Genomic DNA, 17,282 nt, shown 5'->3' with positions numbered 1-17,282 from the left:
GCTCTTGTGTCAATAGCCCAGGGCTATTAAATACCTCAAGAGTAAAGAGTCCTAGACACTGGGGTAGAGCACAATGAAATAAAAACCTGAAGTTATTCCCCTTGCCTATAAAAATCTCTTCATATAGAATACAGAGCCAGGAGAGAGTCTCAAGACCAGTGAGTACGTCAGCACACTACCTGTGCCAGCTGTACTCAGGCATTGAAAGACTGTCCACACAAGCTTTGAAAGGGAAGTGAATTGGGCCAAGTTTAATGGAATATGGGAAGGTTGTAAGAAGAGACAGAGAGAGATTAATACCACAGTTTCTCATCATTGTAAGGGTCCAGGAGCTGCCTAGATGGAATACAGGGTTTCCACAACGAAGTTTAAGAGTTCATATCCTCACCCTCCCATCTCCCTGCAGAGGTGGCTGGATGGTCATGCTAATCACACCTGCCTCACATCTTCAAGAAGCCCCGGTGGTGCAGTGGTTAGGAGCTCAGCTGCTAACCAAAAAAAAAAAAAAAAAATCAGCAGTTCAGATCCACCAGCCACTCCTTGGAAACCCCATGTGGCAGCTCTATTCTGTCCTATAGGGTCACTATGAGTTGGAATTGACTTGACAGCAATGGGTACAGGTATGGTGCACATCTTGAATCTCTACCTTTTGGCCTACCCTGATATTGGAATCATTTAGTGTTTCTCCTATGTCCTGTCTCATGCAAGGGGGGATAATAATTTTCATTTTGTTTGAGCAATAAATTTGACCTGCAAATGCCTGACATATATTGGTGCTTCATACTCGATGATCAGAGGGTTAAGTTCCACGCTGGAGTAGTGCAATGTGCAAAGACATCTCAGCGGAGGGCCATCACATGTATTTGTACAGGCTTTGCTCTAGTGAGCACTATTCACACCCACTGTAAGATGAATGGGGCCCCCCCGGTGGCACAGTGGCTAAGAACTAGGCTGCTAACCAAAAGGTTGGCAGTTAAAATCCACCAGCTGCTCCTTGGAAACCCTATGTGGCAGTTCCATCCTGTCCTATAAGGTATCCTGTGAGTTGGAATCTATTCGATGGCAATGTTTTGTTTTTTTAAATAAGATGAATGCTGTACCACAAACCTGTGTGGGAATTGTGAAAAAATGAAGGAGGCTGCTGAGTTTGAAGGTGCGGTAATGGACAACTTGTGTTGGAGGGTTTTGGAGAGCACACGGCAAAAGAATTTGAATTAGAAAATATTGGGATCTAGACTTTTTAAAATTCTCTCACGTATTTGATGTGCACCAAAACAAACAAACAAAAAAAACCCAAACTCATTGCCGTCGAGACGATTACAACTCAAGAAACCCTATAGGACAAAGTAGAGCTGCCCCATACAGTTTCCAAGGAGGGGCTGGTGGAGCCCAACTGCCCACCATTTGGTTAACAGCCGAGGTCTTAAGCACTGCGCCACCAAAGGTTCCATTTAACGTGTAGGCACTTGTTAAGAATAAACAAATAAGGATTGAGGTCTTTAAGGATCATGACAGACTAAATGATTTTAAAACACTTTTTGGAGTTTTGGAAATATGTGTATTTAAAAACTAGTTGAATTATTGTGAGACTAAATTATCATCTCCATTATGGATATAGTATATTTTAACCATATATATATATATATGTATATGTATCTGAATCTGTATATGTATCTGTATCTCTATATGAATCTGTATATATGTGTCTGTATATGAATCTGTATATGAATATGTATATATACATACATATATATATGACCCAGTTAGATGTTCTGCATTTGAATGAAAGGCCCAAAGTGCTACTGAAAACAATTTGAAATCTGGGCAACAATAAGTCAACACATTTAAAGGCAAGATTCAGTTTTAGACTTGGCAATAGGCTGAACTAGTTGAGCTTCTCTCCATTTGAAAGTCTCTTCATGACACTACATGGCTCCAGATACTAGAGAAAAGGAACTTTATTGCTCCTATCATTCACATCACTGCTACTTTATCTAGGAACCATTCACGAATGACTAGTTAGCAATAGGAAGGGATCCTCGAGGGAGACATGGTTACATTTGTATTTTTTTTAGGGACAGTAAGTAGAGAATTATTCTATTATTAATACTTCATTGATCTCCAGTACACCAAAGTGGCTCAATTTGCAAAACTGTATGGGACGGTAATGCATTTAATTAGCTACAATAAGTCAGCCTTTGAAGATCGGAGCATTGCTTTAATAAAGAGTTCAGATGCGTTACAGTTGGTTTGTCTTTATTGAAATGCCATAAAGTGCTGCTTGTAGGGAGGTGCTATTTCACTCAATTAAAATAAGGAAATGTTAATTTAAGAGTTTAAGCAATGATTTTTTTTTTTTTTTTCCTGACTGACTTTTCTATTTCAGCAGTTCACTAGGACGTTGTAATACCCCAAGAGCACTCACGGATGCTTTTTGTGACCACTGAGCGAATGGGTGCACTTAGCCTTCATAATCAGTGTGTTAGCCTACTCGGCAGGACCACAGAAGAGGTGTATAGTAAGTGTCTCTGGGACCATCCTGGGAACTTCTGGCCATCATTCACATCTCTCAAGGCTTTGAAGGACTGCTCTTAGACTTTGCTCATCTTGTGTTGGAATTATCTCTGCCCCCAGTGGGATCGACTTACACTACCACATCATTCTTTTGTTATTAGATTTGGATTAATGGCAGCATTGGAAAGATGGTCATAAAGCTGACAAAAATAAACGAATAGAAACGTTTCTGGAGGACAGTTTTATAAGGGAGACAGATGTCTATGCTGCCACAGTTGATCCAACTTACTGTGATTTATTTAGGAATGCTAGCTCACCTCTCTCTCCCAGGGAGCAGTCACTATAGATTTTGTGATATTCCGAATTCTAAAAAGAGAAAGGGGAAACTCTAAATCTCCAGCTTGAAGAGAGCTTGAATGCAAAGTGCAAGGTTGATGCTCAGAGACAATTCAGTTTGAGTTTGCCAGGTGTGTCTTCCCAGTTACTGACACGTGGGATGCACTTAGATGCAAAGTTGGTGTCCTCCCTTGAAAGAATATCACCTGGCATTATAAGCTAGGGGAAAAAATTAAAGCTAATTAAGTAGTAGGAGAAAAGCTTTAAAGTGAGCTTTCGACTTCTAATATAACTGCATCATTTCCCAAACATTTTGGGCAGTGAGGGAAGAAAACATACTTAGGGCAGGTGCTGCTTAGACACAGGACACCTCCGTCCCAAGAGTGGTGTTTAATTCACCGCAGCAACAATTTACTAAATAGTTTTTTTTTACCCCAGTGGCCTGGAGGAATTAATTTGGTTTCCAAAAGATGCCTAATGTCCTGTCAGATTGCTCTGAAGTGTAAAAACGCTGAACTTATATATTGAGTCTCTTGTTAGAGCTATTTGATAGGAGGCAATTAACACCAGTCAATTTGTTATCAGCCATGATCAGACAGGGTGAAGATTTTAAAACCTCTCAGAAGATGAAGAGTATTTTTCTATCATTGTTACACACTTGGAATTTTCCACAAACTTTGAAAATCTTACTTATTCTCATGTCGTTTGTAGCAATGTTATGATCCCTAACATTTCGTATGAAAAGTTGAAGCCACCGCCAACAGTGTTTTTCCTTGAAGATTCTAATAAGCTTAACTGGGGGTTTTGGCAATTGCAAACTCTAGTCCAGTTGGGTTTTTTTTTTTTTTTTTTTTTAATTTCAGGTGTTAATATTACTAGAGAATATCTTAATGTTTTCTTTAAAATTTAAAGTACAACTTAAGCTCTTAACTGCTCACATATTTATTACTTAATAATTATTCTTCCAAGTGTTTCAACTTTCAATAGATAAATATTTCCAAAAAAAGGAGTGGCTTTGTTAAAAAGTTTCATTCCAGTAAAGCTTCACAAGATATCCCCTATGCTGAATGATTTCATGAATTAGGTCAAAACACAAATGACAAAACAGAGGTGACTATGAACGTGAGTACAAGGCAAACATCTAGAAAAAAAAAGGAGACAGGATAGTCAGCGCTCAGATGTTAGGTGGACTTAACGCAACATACTTAGATGTCAGGTGCAACATTTAATTTGGATTTTTGGCTATTTTATGAACATAGGGAATTATATGTTGAATTACATATTAAGCCCAGGTAGTTTTGGGAGGCCTGGTTACAATTTAAATACATACAGTAACTTACTTTCAGAGGTTGTCATTTCCTCAATGAATTTATGGGTCTTGAAATCATAATGGACATGGAAATTGTTGCCAAGAAAGAGGTTCAGTGCAGAATTATCACTGAAAAGGAAATTGGCGTTTTGGCTCCTTGGTAGGATGGTGTCCCAGTACCTGCAAGGCTGTATCAATTTTCCCTGTCTGTCCATGTGGCCATGTGAGATACATACTTGGTAAGCCTGGGTGGTAGACAGATGAATCCAGTAATGGGCTGAGTCTGCATTACTGTCTGGATAAAAATTTCATTTGTAATCTTCATCCATCAAACAAGATCGTAAGGAAACAGTAAGTGACCAGGTTCATTACAACTTACCATTAACTTTATATTTTGCCTGCTCCATGAAAACTTTGGCCATCATTTTGAGATGCAGTCATATCCAAAAATCAATCAAGACACAGCTATTTAATTTCATGCACCCTCAGTGACTGCTTTCATGGGAAAAGCACATTGAATTATCTTTACGATACTCTATGGCTAAAACCTCACGCCAACAACCAAGAGGACTAGATATTGCACAGTCGTTTTATGATGATAATCATTTTAACACTTGATATATTTTGGTTGTAGATTCTGTGCAAGGAGCTTTACAGGCTTTATCTCTCAAAAACAACAGCAACTCCGCAAGGTAAATATAATTCCCATTCCATGCATGTGGAAAAGAAGCTTAGAGTGGTTGAGTGAACTAGTCAAGGTCATTCGGCTGTTACATCCGGCAGCCATAATTTGATGCTAAGTTCGTTTGAGTTCAAAACACACACTCTCATCACCGCGCTCTCATACTCACGACATTGGTCTTCTATCACCTACGCATGCAATTGGCAGGGAAGGAGTAACATACAAAATGGGTGCACTTTTCCAGAGAGCCTCTGGGAAAAGGAGCCCTAGGAGTGAATAGGTTAAGCACTTGGCTGATAACCGAAGAGTTGGCAGTTTGAACCCAACGTGTAGCTCCACAGTAGAAAGACCTGGCAATTTGCTCCTGTAAAGACTACAGCCTGGAAAACCCTATAGAACAGTTCTACTTTGGCACATGGGGTCGCTATGAGTCGGAATTGTCTCAGTGGCACCCAACAATAACAACCCTCTGGGTAATATCTAGGGCAGGAGTTAAGATATTTCCTCTGCTGGTGCAGTGGTTAAGAGCTTGGCTGCTAACCAAAAGATTGGTAATTGGAATCCACCAGCTGCTCCTTGGAAACCCTATAGGCAGTTCTACTCTATCCTCTAGGGTCGCTATGAGTTGGTTTTTAGTCACTTTCCTGAGTGGGGGGTAGGGTTGGTTCCATTTATAGGTTCTGAGACTACTACTACTACAGCACCACCAGCTACCCCACTTCTATTTCTACTGCTGAAAACAACTTCTGCTAAGCTGCACACTACCACCACGCCGAAGTCCTGTTAAGCATCATCTCAGATAATCCTCACACAGTCGACAATGTAGTGGTTATCAATACCTCAGTTTTACAGAAGAGAAAATTGCGCCTCAGAATGTTAGGTAACCCACCCTCAGTCACATTCCTAGTGAGGGCATAGCCAGAAATTAAGCTCATCATCTGTATTATTTTCCTTTTCAAGGATTCCACCAATTTTATTGGGATCCATAATTTTCCCCACACTCAGGGAAAGAGAAGAACCGTTAGTATATTTTCTCTTTCTGATTGTATTTGTTGTACACTGCCTTGCAATTTGTAACTTGCAAAATGCCTCATGCCATCCCTGTTAAACTGATAGCTCTAGAAGGCAGAGGCTGTGTGAAGCTCAATCTTGTGTCCTCCATGAAGCAGCCACGAGTAAACGCTGTTTAATTCAAAAAGAGAAAGGAAAGGTAAAGGGAGGGGCACTTATTATGGGCTGTACCTCTTTCACCTTACCTTGTTTTATCTTCACAGTCACCCTGGGAGGTAGGTAATATTATTTCTACTTTACGACTAAGAGCTGGGGACGCGGGGAGAAGATGTAACTTGTCTGATGTCACTAGGCTGGTGTGTTGCCAAACCAGGCTTTGAACCCTTGGCTCTCTGGCTCCCTTCCAGTCTTGGGAACTGGCTTTCACTTGGGGAGGGCAGAACCAGGTGGTTAAGCCTCGGTCCTCTTGCATCTTCTCTCAGCAGCCCACGCAGTTCTGAGAGGACATAGACTAGCACCATGATTTGTCTGGTGACTCTGTGCTGTGCTATCAGAAGCCCCCATCTCCACCAAAGATGCCTACCCTGTGGCTAAACCTAGCTCTTCTTACCCACCAGTGGTCTTTGCATTCCAAGAGGGGCCCATTATACAGCCCTGCACAGCCCACAGAGCTTTGTCCCACGTAAGGATAGAAGACTGGCTAGCCTCCAGGCAGAGATTAATATCAAGCCTGCAAGGTTCTCCTCCAAGTGCCTTTGCTTATGCAGCCATCGTGCAGTGCTAGGCATGGGCAAGGAGCTGGGCTTTGGTGGGGAAGAGCTCCATGGGACACAAGTTCTTTAGCAAGGCACCTTCCCACAGTGTTTCTTGTTTCCAGGATTAAGAAAAAAAATTAAAATGCCCAAATTCCTTGTTTTTTTAATATTTAAAATAAAGGTTTGTAAAGTGAAAATCTTATTTAAATAATGACTATGCAAGTTTTATATCTTCAGCAGGTGTGGACGAGGGGAAAGTAAGAAACCAAAGCCTTAAGCCATGTTCTCTTTTAAGAACGATTTACATGAGACCAAGCTGACAACAGCAACTCGAAAGGTTAGATAGGAAACTTAAAGGGCAGTGAGTTTATATTAACAGGGGAGGAACAATTAGGAAATGGAGAGTGATAGGGTTGCACAATTAGAAGGATATAGTCAATGTCACAGAATCATACATGAAGAAATTGTTGAATTGGAGTATGTTCTGCAGTTGTTCAACAACAATGACAAAATGAAAATAAAAAAAAAAGAAAGAAAGGTGAAAAGGGGAATATGTAAGCCCTTGAGATGAATGGAGACCAAAAAAAAAAAAAAAGGCTCACCTATGATGAAGAGAACCTCACCCTTACCATGTGAAAGAAACATAGGTAGCCAATTCTTCACAAAGGGCACACATGTAACAGTAGCTACCTGAGCATGGCAGCAATTTGAGATTCCACACTAGAAACACATTTTCCTTGGAGAGGCAGAGTGTTCAGTGGATATTCTCCTGCATGGAGGGCAGCTTGTAGAAGAGATTAAGCATAAGGTCTTTTGGAAATGCTACTCTGGTGGTTTAAGAAAAAAAAAAAAATCTCCAATATCTGAAAGGTTTTAAGGAATTTATTATTAATACCTCACCTCCTGTCAAAGTCAAACAAACAAAAGGCAAAGTACCTGAAGACCTTCCACATACAATCTTTAACATGATTTCCCAATTAAAATAACTGCATTCTTGGGACTATTGATGGTGACTCTTTTCAGTGTACGTCACCCTGGAGTGGTTTTAAAACGTTTTGCTTGTAACTGTGGTATTTCAAGTCCAAGCTCTTAGCTAGATATTCAAAATGTCCTCATCTTTTCATCTCCAGCCTCTTCTCCACCTTTTCATCTCCAGCCTCTTCTCCACCTGTGGCCCTCTACTCTCCGTGGTTGTTGTTGTTGTGTGCTGTCGTTTCCAACTCGTAGATATCACATGTGACAGCGTAGAACTGCCCCAAAGGGTTTTCTAGGGTGTAATCTTTATGGACGCAGATCCCTAGGTCTTTCTCCACGGAGCTGCTGGGTGGACTCAGACTGCCAGCCTTTCGGAAAGAAGCTGAACGCTCAACGGCTGCGCCACCAGAACCTGTTATATTCTGTGTTCCCATCATATTTGCAGAAGCCCTGGATCAACGGCTTGCTGACAACGGAGAAGCTGACAGTACAAATCCACCTAGTGACTCTATGGGAGAAAGACCTGGTAATCGGCTCCCATAAAAGATTAGAGCCCAGAAAACCCTAGTGGGCAGTTCTGCTCTGTCACATGGGGTCTGTATGAGTCAAAAATTGACTCGACAGCACCTAACAACAACAATTATATTTACAGTTTCACAAACATGTTTCTAGTTGAAGCATCTGTGCCTTCGCTTGGTCTATTTACTCTGAAAATCCTTCTTTTCCTCCTCTGATTGGAAATTCCTTCAGAACCTATTTCAGATCAAGAGTTCTGTGAAGCTCTTTTCTTCTTTGTGCTCTGTTAAGGACATATTTGTTATGGTGTCGATTACAGGGTATGGTAATTATTGTTTTTATCTTTCTTATTATGCTTTTAATCCGCCAGGCGCTCCTTGGAAACTCTATGGAACAGTTCTACTCTGTCCTATAGGGTCGCTATGAGTCGGAATTGACTCGAATGCACTGGGTGGGTATTATGCTTTTAAGTCCTTGAGGAATCAGAGATTTGAATCATCATTGTATTTCAGTGTTTAATATAGAACTTAGCATATACAAAGTGCTGTAATGCATAATATTTTTGTCTGTTTAAAAAAATCACTACACAGTGTCTCATGGTGGTGTTCTGTATGTGAGCTGTAGAATTCTTAGTTCTCTGCACATTGTACGATGCCTTCACTCATTGAAGTGCATCAAAAGGCTTTTCTTTGCCTAAAATTTTAGTCTTTATTTTTTTTCTAGATACTGTCCAAGAAAAAAAAAAATTTAAAGCAACTTCAGTATTCCCCAGTGTGTGATGTGTGTGCACGTTTGTGTGGTGTGTGTGTGTGGAGGGGGGAGCAGGGGTAGGAATCCCACATAAGTTTAGGAATTACGAAAGGTCTAAGTTAATCACCGTCATAATGTCCCTAATGGCTTCATCAGTAAAGTGGCAGGCATTTGTTAATAAGTCCTTCAAAATGGAAGGGTACAATAAATAAAACTTTGACAAGAGGGAAGAAAAAGCCAATTTTGAAAGTGGAAAATTATACAGAACTAGGAAATAGGAAACCTGACGTGCAAACGTCAGATTATATAGTTGAGCATTTTTGAGCTGATGATAGTTAAAGTAAGTCATTTAGCATTTGGGCACAGTTTCTGCATTTAGGAAATCTATATTAATTTGGATTCTGCTTCACCAAAATCCGCTGATAGTTGATGTTGTTGAATGACATTGGGGAGCCACATAGCATCTAGGCACTGGTCTTAATATCTAGGGATATAACTTTTTTTAAACTCTGAATTCAGGGTGAGCTTTTTTCCCCAATTTAACTCACTTCAGCACATATTTTCACATGCCTGTTACACGGTTAGCAGTATTTTAGGAATGAGTGTTCAGAGAAACTTAGGACGTGTCCCCACCCTTGAAGAGTCTATGGTACAAAAAGAGAGACATTCAGAAGATGTCTACAATGCAAAACACTGTTGTTAAATGAGCAATAACGGAATTACATTCCGGCAGTGGGGAAAGATCAGTAGCGCCCTCAGGTTGGGAGAGAATCTGTGAAAGGTTCAGGTAGAAGGAAAGAAAAGTCTAAGGTCAAGCAAACAAAAGTGGTTCCAGCCAAAGGGAGCTGAGTGCAGAAGGGCACAGATGCACTAATGATGTTCATGTTTTCTACACATGGGCTAGAGAAGAGCTTACTAACATTTAATGTGTAATAAGGACAACAACTAAAATGAGTGAAATGCCAGATTAAGGCACAGCCGTGATTGAGCCCATTGTTACTAGATTGACTCACAGCGACCCTATAGGACAGAATAGAACTGCCTTATAGGATTTGCAAGCAATTCTACTCTGTTCTATAGAGTCACTATGATTTGGGATGGATTTGACAGCAACCGGCTTGGCTTAATCTTTTACAGAAGCAAGCTGCCATATCTTTCTTCCCTTGGAGTGGGTGGTGGGCTCCAACCTTTCGGTCAGCAGCTGAGTGCTTAACTACTGCACCACCAGGGTTCCTACAACAGTGATTCCAAACCAAATCCATTGCCATAGAATCACTTCTGACTCATAGAGACCATGTTAAGGACAGAGCAGGAACTGCCCCATAGAGTTTCCAAGGCTGTAAATCTTTACAGAAGCAGACCGCCACATCTTCTTCCTGCGGAGTGGCTGGTGGGTTCGAACCACTCATCTTTTGGTTAGAAGCCAGGGGCTTTAGCCACTTGGTCACCAGGATCCCTACAATAGTTATTACGGGGAGCTTTACTTTCCCCTGTCTCTGGCCGTCCACCTTTTAAGAAACTACTGTACAAGAAGCGACCTCCATCTCTCCAGCCCAGTGGCTCCTCCCCACGGGAAACATGACTCATCTGTACTGAGATGCAAGGCCTGATATGCCCATTACCACTTTTCTCTGCTGGACAGCAGAGTACTCCAGAGTACAGTGAGTACTCCAGCGCTCACTGTGGTGTGTGGGGTGCATCTTGAGCCCCATGAACACTGGGGTCACTGTCAGCTTTGCCAGCATTCAATTTGTCAGCTTTGCCAACATTCAATTTTCCCCTTGCATGGGGCCCAGGTCCAGGCTTGTGGAAAAGGAGCAGCAGTCCTCGAATCCAAGAGCCAATATGACCTTACCCTTAAGAAAAAAATGCTCTGATCTTTATAGACCCCTGCTCTTTTTCTTAATAGGTTTAGACAGAGATGTAATTCATCGCCTGACTTACAAGCTGATTCAAAGCCTCTCCCAGTCTACCCCATTCGTATTCTATGAAACTGGGTCACGTGAATATTTATCTTGAAGGGACGCACCCTTTTTTTAATCCTCATCCATCGTCTACATTCATTCAATCTGCAGATATTTATTGGGCATCCATCCCTGTCTGGCACTTGTACACAGGCACTGTGTACCCAGCATGTTTTCTACAGTTCAGAAATGTAGAGGACTTTCTCAAGAACAAATATAGTCATTCATGTTTTATATGCATAAATATGTAATTATATGTAAATTATCAGACAATGTTCCACTGCTATCCATAAGGTTTTCACTGACTAAATTTTTTTTTTGGAGAGTAGATTGCCAAGTCCTTCTCCTAGTTTGTCTTAGTCTGGAAGCTCTGCTGAAACCTGCCACCATGGCTGATGCTGCTGGTATTTGAAATTCCACAGGGCCTGACATAGCTTACAGCATCATAGCAACATGTCAGTGTGCCTGACCCAAGCCATGGTATTTTTAATAGCCTCATATGCATGAAAATCTGGACAATGAATAAGGAAGACTGAAGAAGAACTGATGCCTTTGAATCATGGTGTTGGCAAAGAATATTGAATATACAATGCACTGCCAGAAGAATGAACAAATACGCCTTGGATGGAGTGCAACCAGGATGCTCCTTAGAAGTGAGGATAGGGAGACTTCCTCTCACGTACTTTGGACAAGTTATCAGGAGGGGTCCGTCTCTGGAGAAGGACATCGTACTTGGTAAAATAGAGGGTCAGCAAAAAAGAGGAAGACCCTCTGAGAGATGGATTGACACAGTGGCTGCAACAATGAGCTCAAGCATAACAATGATTGTGAGGATGGCAAAGGACCAGGCAGTGTTTCATTCTGTTGTACATCGGGTCACTATGAGTCGGAAGTGACTCGACGTCACCAAATGACAACACTCTTAGGTCATGGGAATTTCATTCTCAGCTGACTCTTATTGCTTCTAGCAAGTAGAACCTACAAGAAACATTTTCTATTACCCTCCCTCCCTCCCCAATTCCAGTCTCCAATCCAAGTGTCTCATCAAAATAAAAAAAAAAAAAAAAACACATCAAAATACACAATAATAAATGAATAGCTGTAACTGTGGGAGCTCAGAAGCGTTGAAAACTGTGCTTTAAGCCGAGGGTGCCTGAAGAGGGTTTTTCACATATTGGTTACTGGGAAAGAAAAAAGTTGGAAAATTACTTCAAATGGTGCTACTAAAATATCTTCTCCCTTAAAGGTACATTTATAAATAGTATTTTTAATATCTTAAACTTTATAGGCGCTCCTTGGAAACTTTATGATTAAAAAAAAATTTTTTTTTTTTTTTTAGAGACCCAAATATTCTTTTAAAAGCAAATTCTGCATGCATGCACACATACACACACATAGAAACTACAGGTTTATGCATGAACCTGAGAACCAGCCTTAGGACAAAATTAAAAGAACCACAGGGCGTCAACATTTTAAACTAGGACACTATATTCACTTTCACACATAGCATTTGTTGTGGATTGAGTTGTGTCCCCTCAAAATGTGTTTCAACTGGCTAAGCTATGATTTCCTGTAGCGTGTGGTTGTCCACCATGTTGTGATCTGAGGTAATTTTCCTGTGTGTTATAAATCCTACCTCTATGATGTTAATGAGGCAGAATTAGAGGCAGTTATATTAATGAGGCAGGCTACAATCTATAAGATTAGTTTGTATCTTGAGTCAATTTTTTTTTTTTTTTGAGATATAAAAGAAAGAAACAAGCAGAGAGAAGAGGGGATTCATATCACCAAGAAAGAAGAGCCAGGAGCAGAGTGAATTATTCGGACCCAGGGCGCTTATGCTGAGAAATTCCTAGATCCAAGGGAAAATTGAGGACAAGGACCTTCCCCCAGAGCCAACAGAAATAGAAAGCCTTCCCCTGGAGTTGGCACACTGAATTCAGACTTTCAGCCCCTAGACTGTGAGAGAATACGTTTCTATTTATTAAAGCCATCCATTTGGGGTATTTCTGTTATAACAGTACTAGATAACTAAGACAGCATTGTAACTTGTAACACTGATTATATCATACAAATAAGAAGCCTAAATGTGATTTAATTTTTTTTTTTTGTCTTTTCCACTATTAAATAAGTTTATGTGGTACAGCCTGGGCAATTAGGAAAATCTCAATAAAGGGAAAACAAACCTTGGGAGCCACATCATACATGCGTAGTGTACACATAAATTCAACAAAGCTAGAAAATATGAATAAGTTTTAAAAATCCACTATTAGAAATTTAGAATTTTGTAGGTTAAATTTTAAATTATATTTGTCTTATGGGTGTTATCATAGCCAACACTGAGATTTTTCAGAAATCTAACACTATTCTTGTTACCAAGTCAGTAGTAAAGGGATAAATAGCTTATTGCTGAGAAAGAAAAAGAAGGGGGAAAAAACATTATGTATCCACATTAGATTCTAGACGAAAGACAATAACAGCAAAATAAGTCCAAAAGAAGCATGAAAAATACTACTGGTCAAATTTTAGAAAACAATTAGGAAGCATAAAATAGTTGTAAGGATAAAATAATCCAAAATTTAATTCTTAGAAACTTTGTAAAAAATTTGTCCATTGGTGACTCTCAAACAAACAAAAATCCTAGCTTACTGTAGTAAGAATCCTGCCTTTCAGGTTTGAAATAAAAACTCATAATCTAACTCAGCAATGATTTAGAAACAAAGCTTACTATCCAGAAATACTCAAAAGGAAAATATATCTTCTATGTTAAAAAAGGCAGGATTATAAAAACACCCTACCCTGAATTCTTTTGGCTGCATATATGAAAATAAAATAATAATAATTTTAAAAAGACTGAGTGTTGAACATGCTGACTGGATATTGCAGCAAAACTTCTAAACTGTATTGAGACTTCTAAGGTCTGTGAACAAACCTCATATATTAATATGCATATTCTTATGCATATTTTATATATTATATTAACATGCACATACAACATGAAAACAGCCACATGATAATGTACTGAAAGTGTTCATGAGAACTTACTCTCTAGGGTGTTGGGCTGAGGACTCCACCTCTTGGTAGTCTACTGTCTAGTCAGGGAAACAAGACATAGAGGCAACTAAAAACTAGCCGTGAGAGCTCAGCTCTACATGAGTGACCTGGACAATAGTCACTGTGGGATGTTGGAAGAGACAGAGGCCCCTTTCTGCTGGCCAAAAAGGCTCCTTCCTGTGGAAAGAAAGAAGTGGAGCTGGGCCCTGAGTGCCCTCAGGCAGGGTAGGGTGGGATGGACAAAGGTACAGGTGCTGAATGAATATAAGATGCCAGTCTGCCATTTTGTGCTTGAGACTTCTATCAGACATCCACGTGGAAATGTCCAATAATCAGTGGGTATAGGAATCTGGAGCTCAAGGGACGGGGAAGATACACAGTTGTCTACAGGATCTCCTTCATGATAGGTATCTAATCCCGTTAAACCAAAGGTACATGGGAAGATTAAAAAAATCTAGACACAATACCTGTTGTTGCAAGCTCCTGTGATAAGTCTGTATTTATTTGCTAGACAAGTATTTGGACATTTTGGTGGTAACATGTAAGGCAGGCATCCAGAGATATTTGCAATTGTATTCAGAAGATCTTCTGATAACACATCTGAGAAAAAAGTAAACAAACCAGAAACACTCCATTTGTAATAACCAACTAATGTAAATTGTCTAATGTCTCAAAAGTTGCTCCAACAATATGAATTTGGGATTGGCTCATCAAGTCAAATTATTTGATATATTTAATGGTAGCTTTTCCACTTTTCTAAACAATTGAGTACAGAACTGGCTCCTTTATCACAGCACGCCAATGATGGCACAGGTTGACTCATATGAAATTGTTACTCTTGAAGGTCAAAAATGGTCAAGTTGGCAATTCCACGTGGTTTAGCCTAGTATTGTGAAGAGGTACTTTCTTTACTTCTTGTGAGGATGACTGTGGAACAAAGCACATCTCATCTTTGTTGTGTAGATTGTAACTTTGTGAAAATCATTTGTCCATTCAATTCGTAAATTATTAAGTGCCTCTGTTTGCCCACCATGGTGTGTCATACATCCTAATTATAAGTCACAGTCATTCTTTTGAGGAAAAATTTTCCTTCTCCCTTTATATCAATTGTTCTCTTTTTTAATTTCCCTGATCTTTTTTATTGCTAGGAATATGGCTTTTTCTTTCCTTTTTTTTTTTTGGTTAATGAATTTTAGCTTTGTGATCTTTCAGAAAAACAATCTGAAGAACTCTGAGTACCCAGAGAGATAAACACGCGATCCACTCCTCAGAGTTATCACTGATTCTCACTGGCACATCTCCAGTGTCGGTCAGCTGATTGGACTGCCATTCATACCAATTGCACAGCTGAAGCATTTGTGTGTAGCAATGGCTCCAGCTCTTCAGAAGACAAAGAATACATAGTCTTTATCCCCCCCGAAAATTGTCTTGGTCAAGTTTGCCTAAAGCATTCATGAGTCCATCTAAAAAAACTCTTCATTTTTCCTCATATTGATTTTTGGTTCCCTGCTTGTAAACCTTTCCAGATTAGAGCCCCAGGAGCCCCAGGAAATAACATCTATTAATTTTTTTGCCAATTCTGTTACTACTTATACATTATTCAAGAAATCAAAGCAAGGGCCTCTTTCGTTGTCTATTAGAAGTAATCACTAGTTATTTCCCCAAGATGGTTTATATAAATCTTAAAATATAATAACAGAACTTTAACCAGATAGCAAGGAAATTGAAATATTCCCTGGGGGCGGGGGGAGGAAGGGAACTGGAAGAAATGTATTCCATCTTGAAATTGGAGAAAAACAAAACATAGTTTTTAATAAGTAAAGCTCACTAAATAATCTAAATGGGGATGACTTCATAAAAAATAAAATTATTTTTCCTAGGAATGGTTAAATAAACCTTTGACTATAATTTGCATTCAGTTGACAGAGGACTATCAGACCTGAAACTGTGAGTACAAATACTTTATAACAGAAAAATGCTCAAGCATGTGTTCAAGTATAACAAATAATAACTGGTAAAAAAAGATAGTAATATGATCGTAACTAATTTCATAAGCAAGCCCAACCAACGTGAAGCCACAGCCCGGAGGAGGAGACACATACATTTAGCTGCACTTAATGCTAGGTAATGGGGGGTGGGGGGCCTGGAGGTGGGGGCTAAGCACTCAGCTACTACGGAAAGGCTGGCGGTTTGAACCACCAGCCACTGTGAGGGAGAAAGATGTGGCAATCTGCTTTGGTAAAGGTTACCGCCTTGGAAACCCTATGGGGCAGTTCTACTCTGTCCCGTAGTGTCTCTATGAGTCGGAATTGACTCAGTGGCAACTGGCTTGATGGAGTGATAGGGGAGGGTTTTAAATCCTTTTACCCTCTGACATTCTAAAATTTCTAAATTGGCTATGTTTGTAATGCACATAATAGAAAACATTTGAGGTTTGAAGATTCTTAAATTCTATAACATGACTTGGGCCAAAATACACCTGCCTAAATCCACAGGCCTGAGCCATGAGAACTGAGGTTCTAGGTCATAGGCCTGAAGACCAATGTCTTCTAACACCAGATGTGATCTCTGTTGTCATTCTAGTTTATACTTCGATAAGAAAGCAGACCAATAGTTCTTAGAAACATTTTTAACCACATTGCTTGAAACAAAAACTCTTTCCAATGAATCTTTAGTTGGCAGAAAGTCAATTAAACATAAGTACACTTGTGTCTGAAAATTCTGGTCAATTCTGGGTTAGATGCATCTGTTTAACTGCAAAGGTTAAAGTAATCAATAACAAATTAACTTACAGCTAATTAGCAAGAAGAACTCAGAGACCAAGTAGCTCTTGGTACAGCACTGAAAAAAGCTGCAAACTTTCAATTAAAAAAAAAAAAATCTTGCTTTCTATCATAGAAGTTGCAAGTATGCCTTATGATTACAGCCATTATCAACTGAATACCTTATATTGATAGAGTACTTGAGGTCTAACCGACTTGCTTTTCGTTTTTATTTTGGTCTGTCAATGTTCACTGAGTGAGCAGGACTAGTCTTATCGTTCCCATTTTAGAGATGAAGAAACTGATTCTTAAAGGCCTTGAGTAACCACACTGCAGCAATGGTGAGTAAGTGGGAAGGCTGGGACGTTTCTCATTCTCTGGCAATAATATACCACGATGACATAAATACGTCCCCTCAAAGAGCATATATCAATGACCTTCATAAATTTTAATTAGGTAAGCAGGCTATGGAAAAAAAATCTCTAGCTTATTTCATACCATAAAGTAGGAGATTTCGCTTATTGGGCTAGCTTTCCTAATTTGAATTGAATAGCAGAGAAATAGTTCTTTTCCCAGATTAACAAAAAGAAAATATTGTGTCTGTTTGGCAAGCACTTTTATAAAGAATGCTGCTTTTATACTGTGAATGACCAT

The 17,282-nt window shown here is 39.6% G+C and overlaps 1 protein-coding gene across 17 annotated transcripts in view; it reads right to left on the bottom strand.

The window, feature by feature from the left end:
• TPO (thyroid peroxidase) overlaps positions 1 to 17,282 on the bottom strand; it is a 141,433-nt gene that overhangs the window by 105,034 nt on the left and 19,117 nt on the right. For all 17 annotated transcript variants that reach the window (XR_007519510.1, XR_007519509.1, XR_007519508.1 and 14 more), the window contains one exon: positions 14,334 to 14,466. Coding sequence is in view for 14 of the 17 variants with exons in the window: in XM_049902590.1 (XP_049758547.1) it covers positions 14,334 to 14,466 (133 nt within the window). In the remaining 3 variants the exon portion in view is untranslated. The remainder of the gene's footprint in view (positions 1 to 14,333; positions 14,467 to 17,282) is intronic.

This window comes from Elephas maximus, chromosome 12 (genome assembly GCF_024166365.1).
Source record: "Elephas maximus indicus isolate mEleMax1 chromosome 12, mEleMax1 primary haplotype, whole genome shotgun sequence".
In the NCBI taxonomy this organism is placed as follows: Eukaryota; Metazoa; Chordata; class Mammalia; order Proboscidea; family Elephantidae; genus Elephas; species Elephas maximus.
The sequence above is the reverse complement of the archived record's forward strand: the minus strand, read 5'-3'. Positions and strand labels throughout refer to the sequence as shown.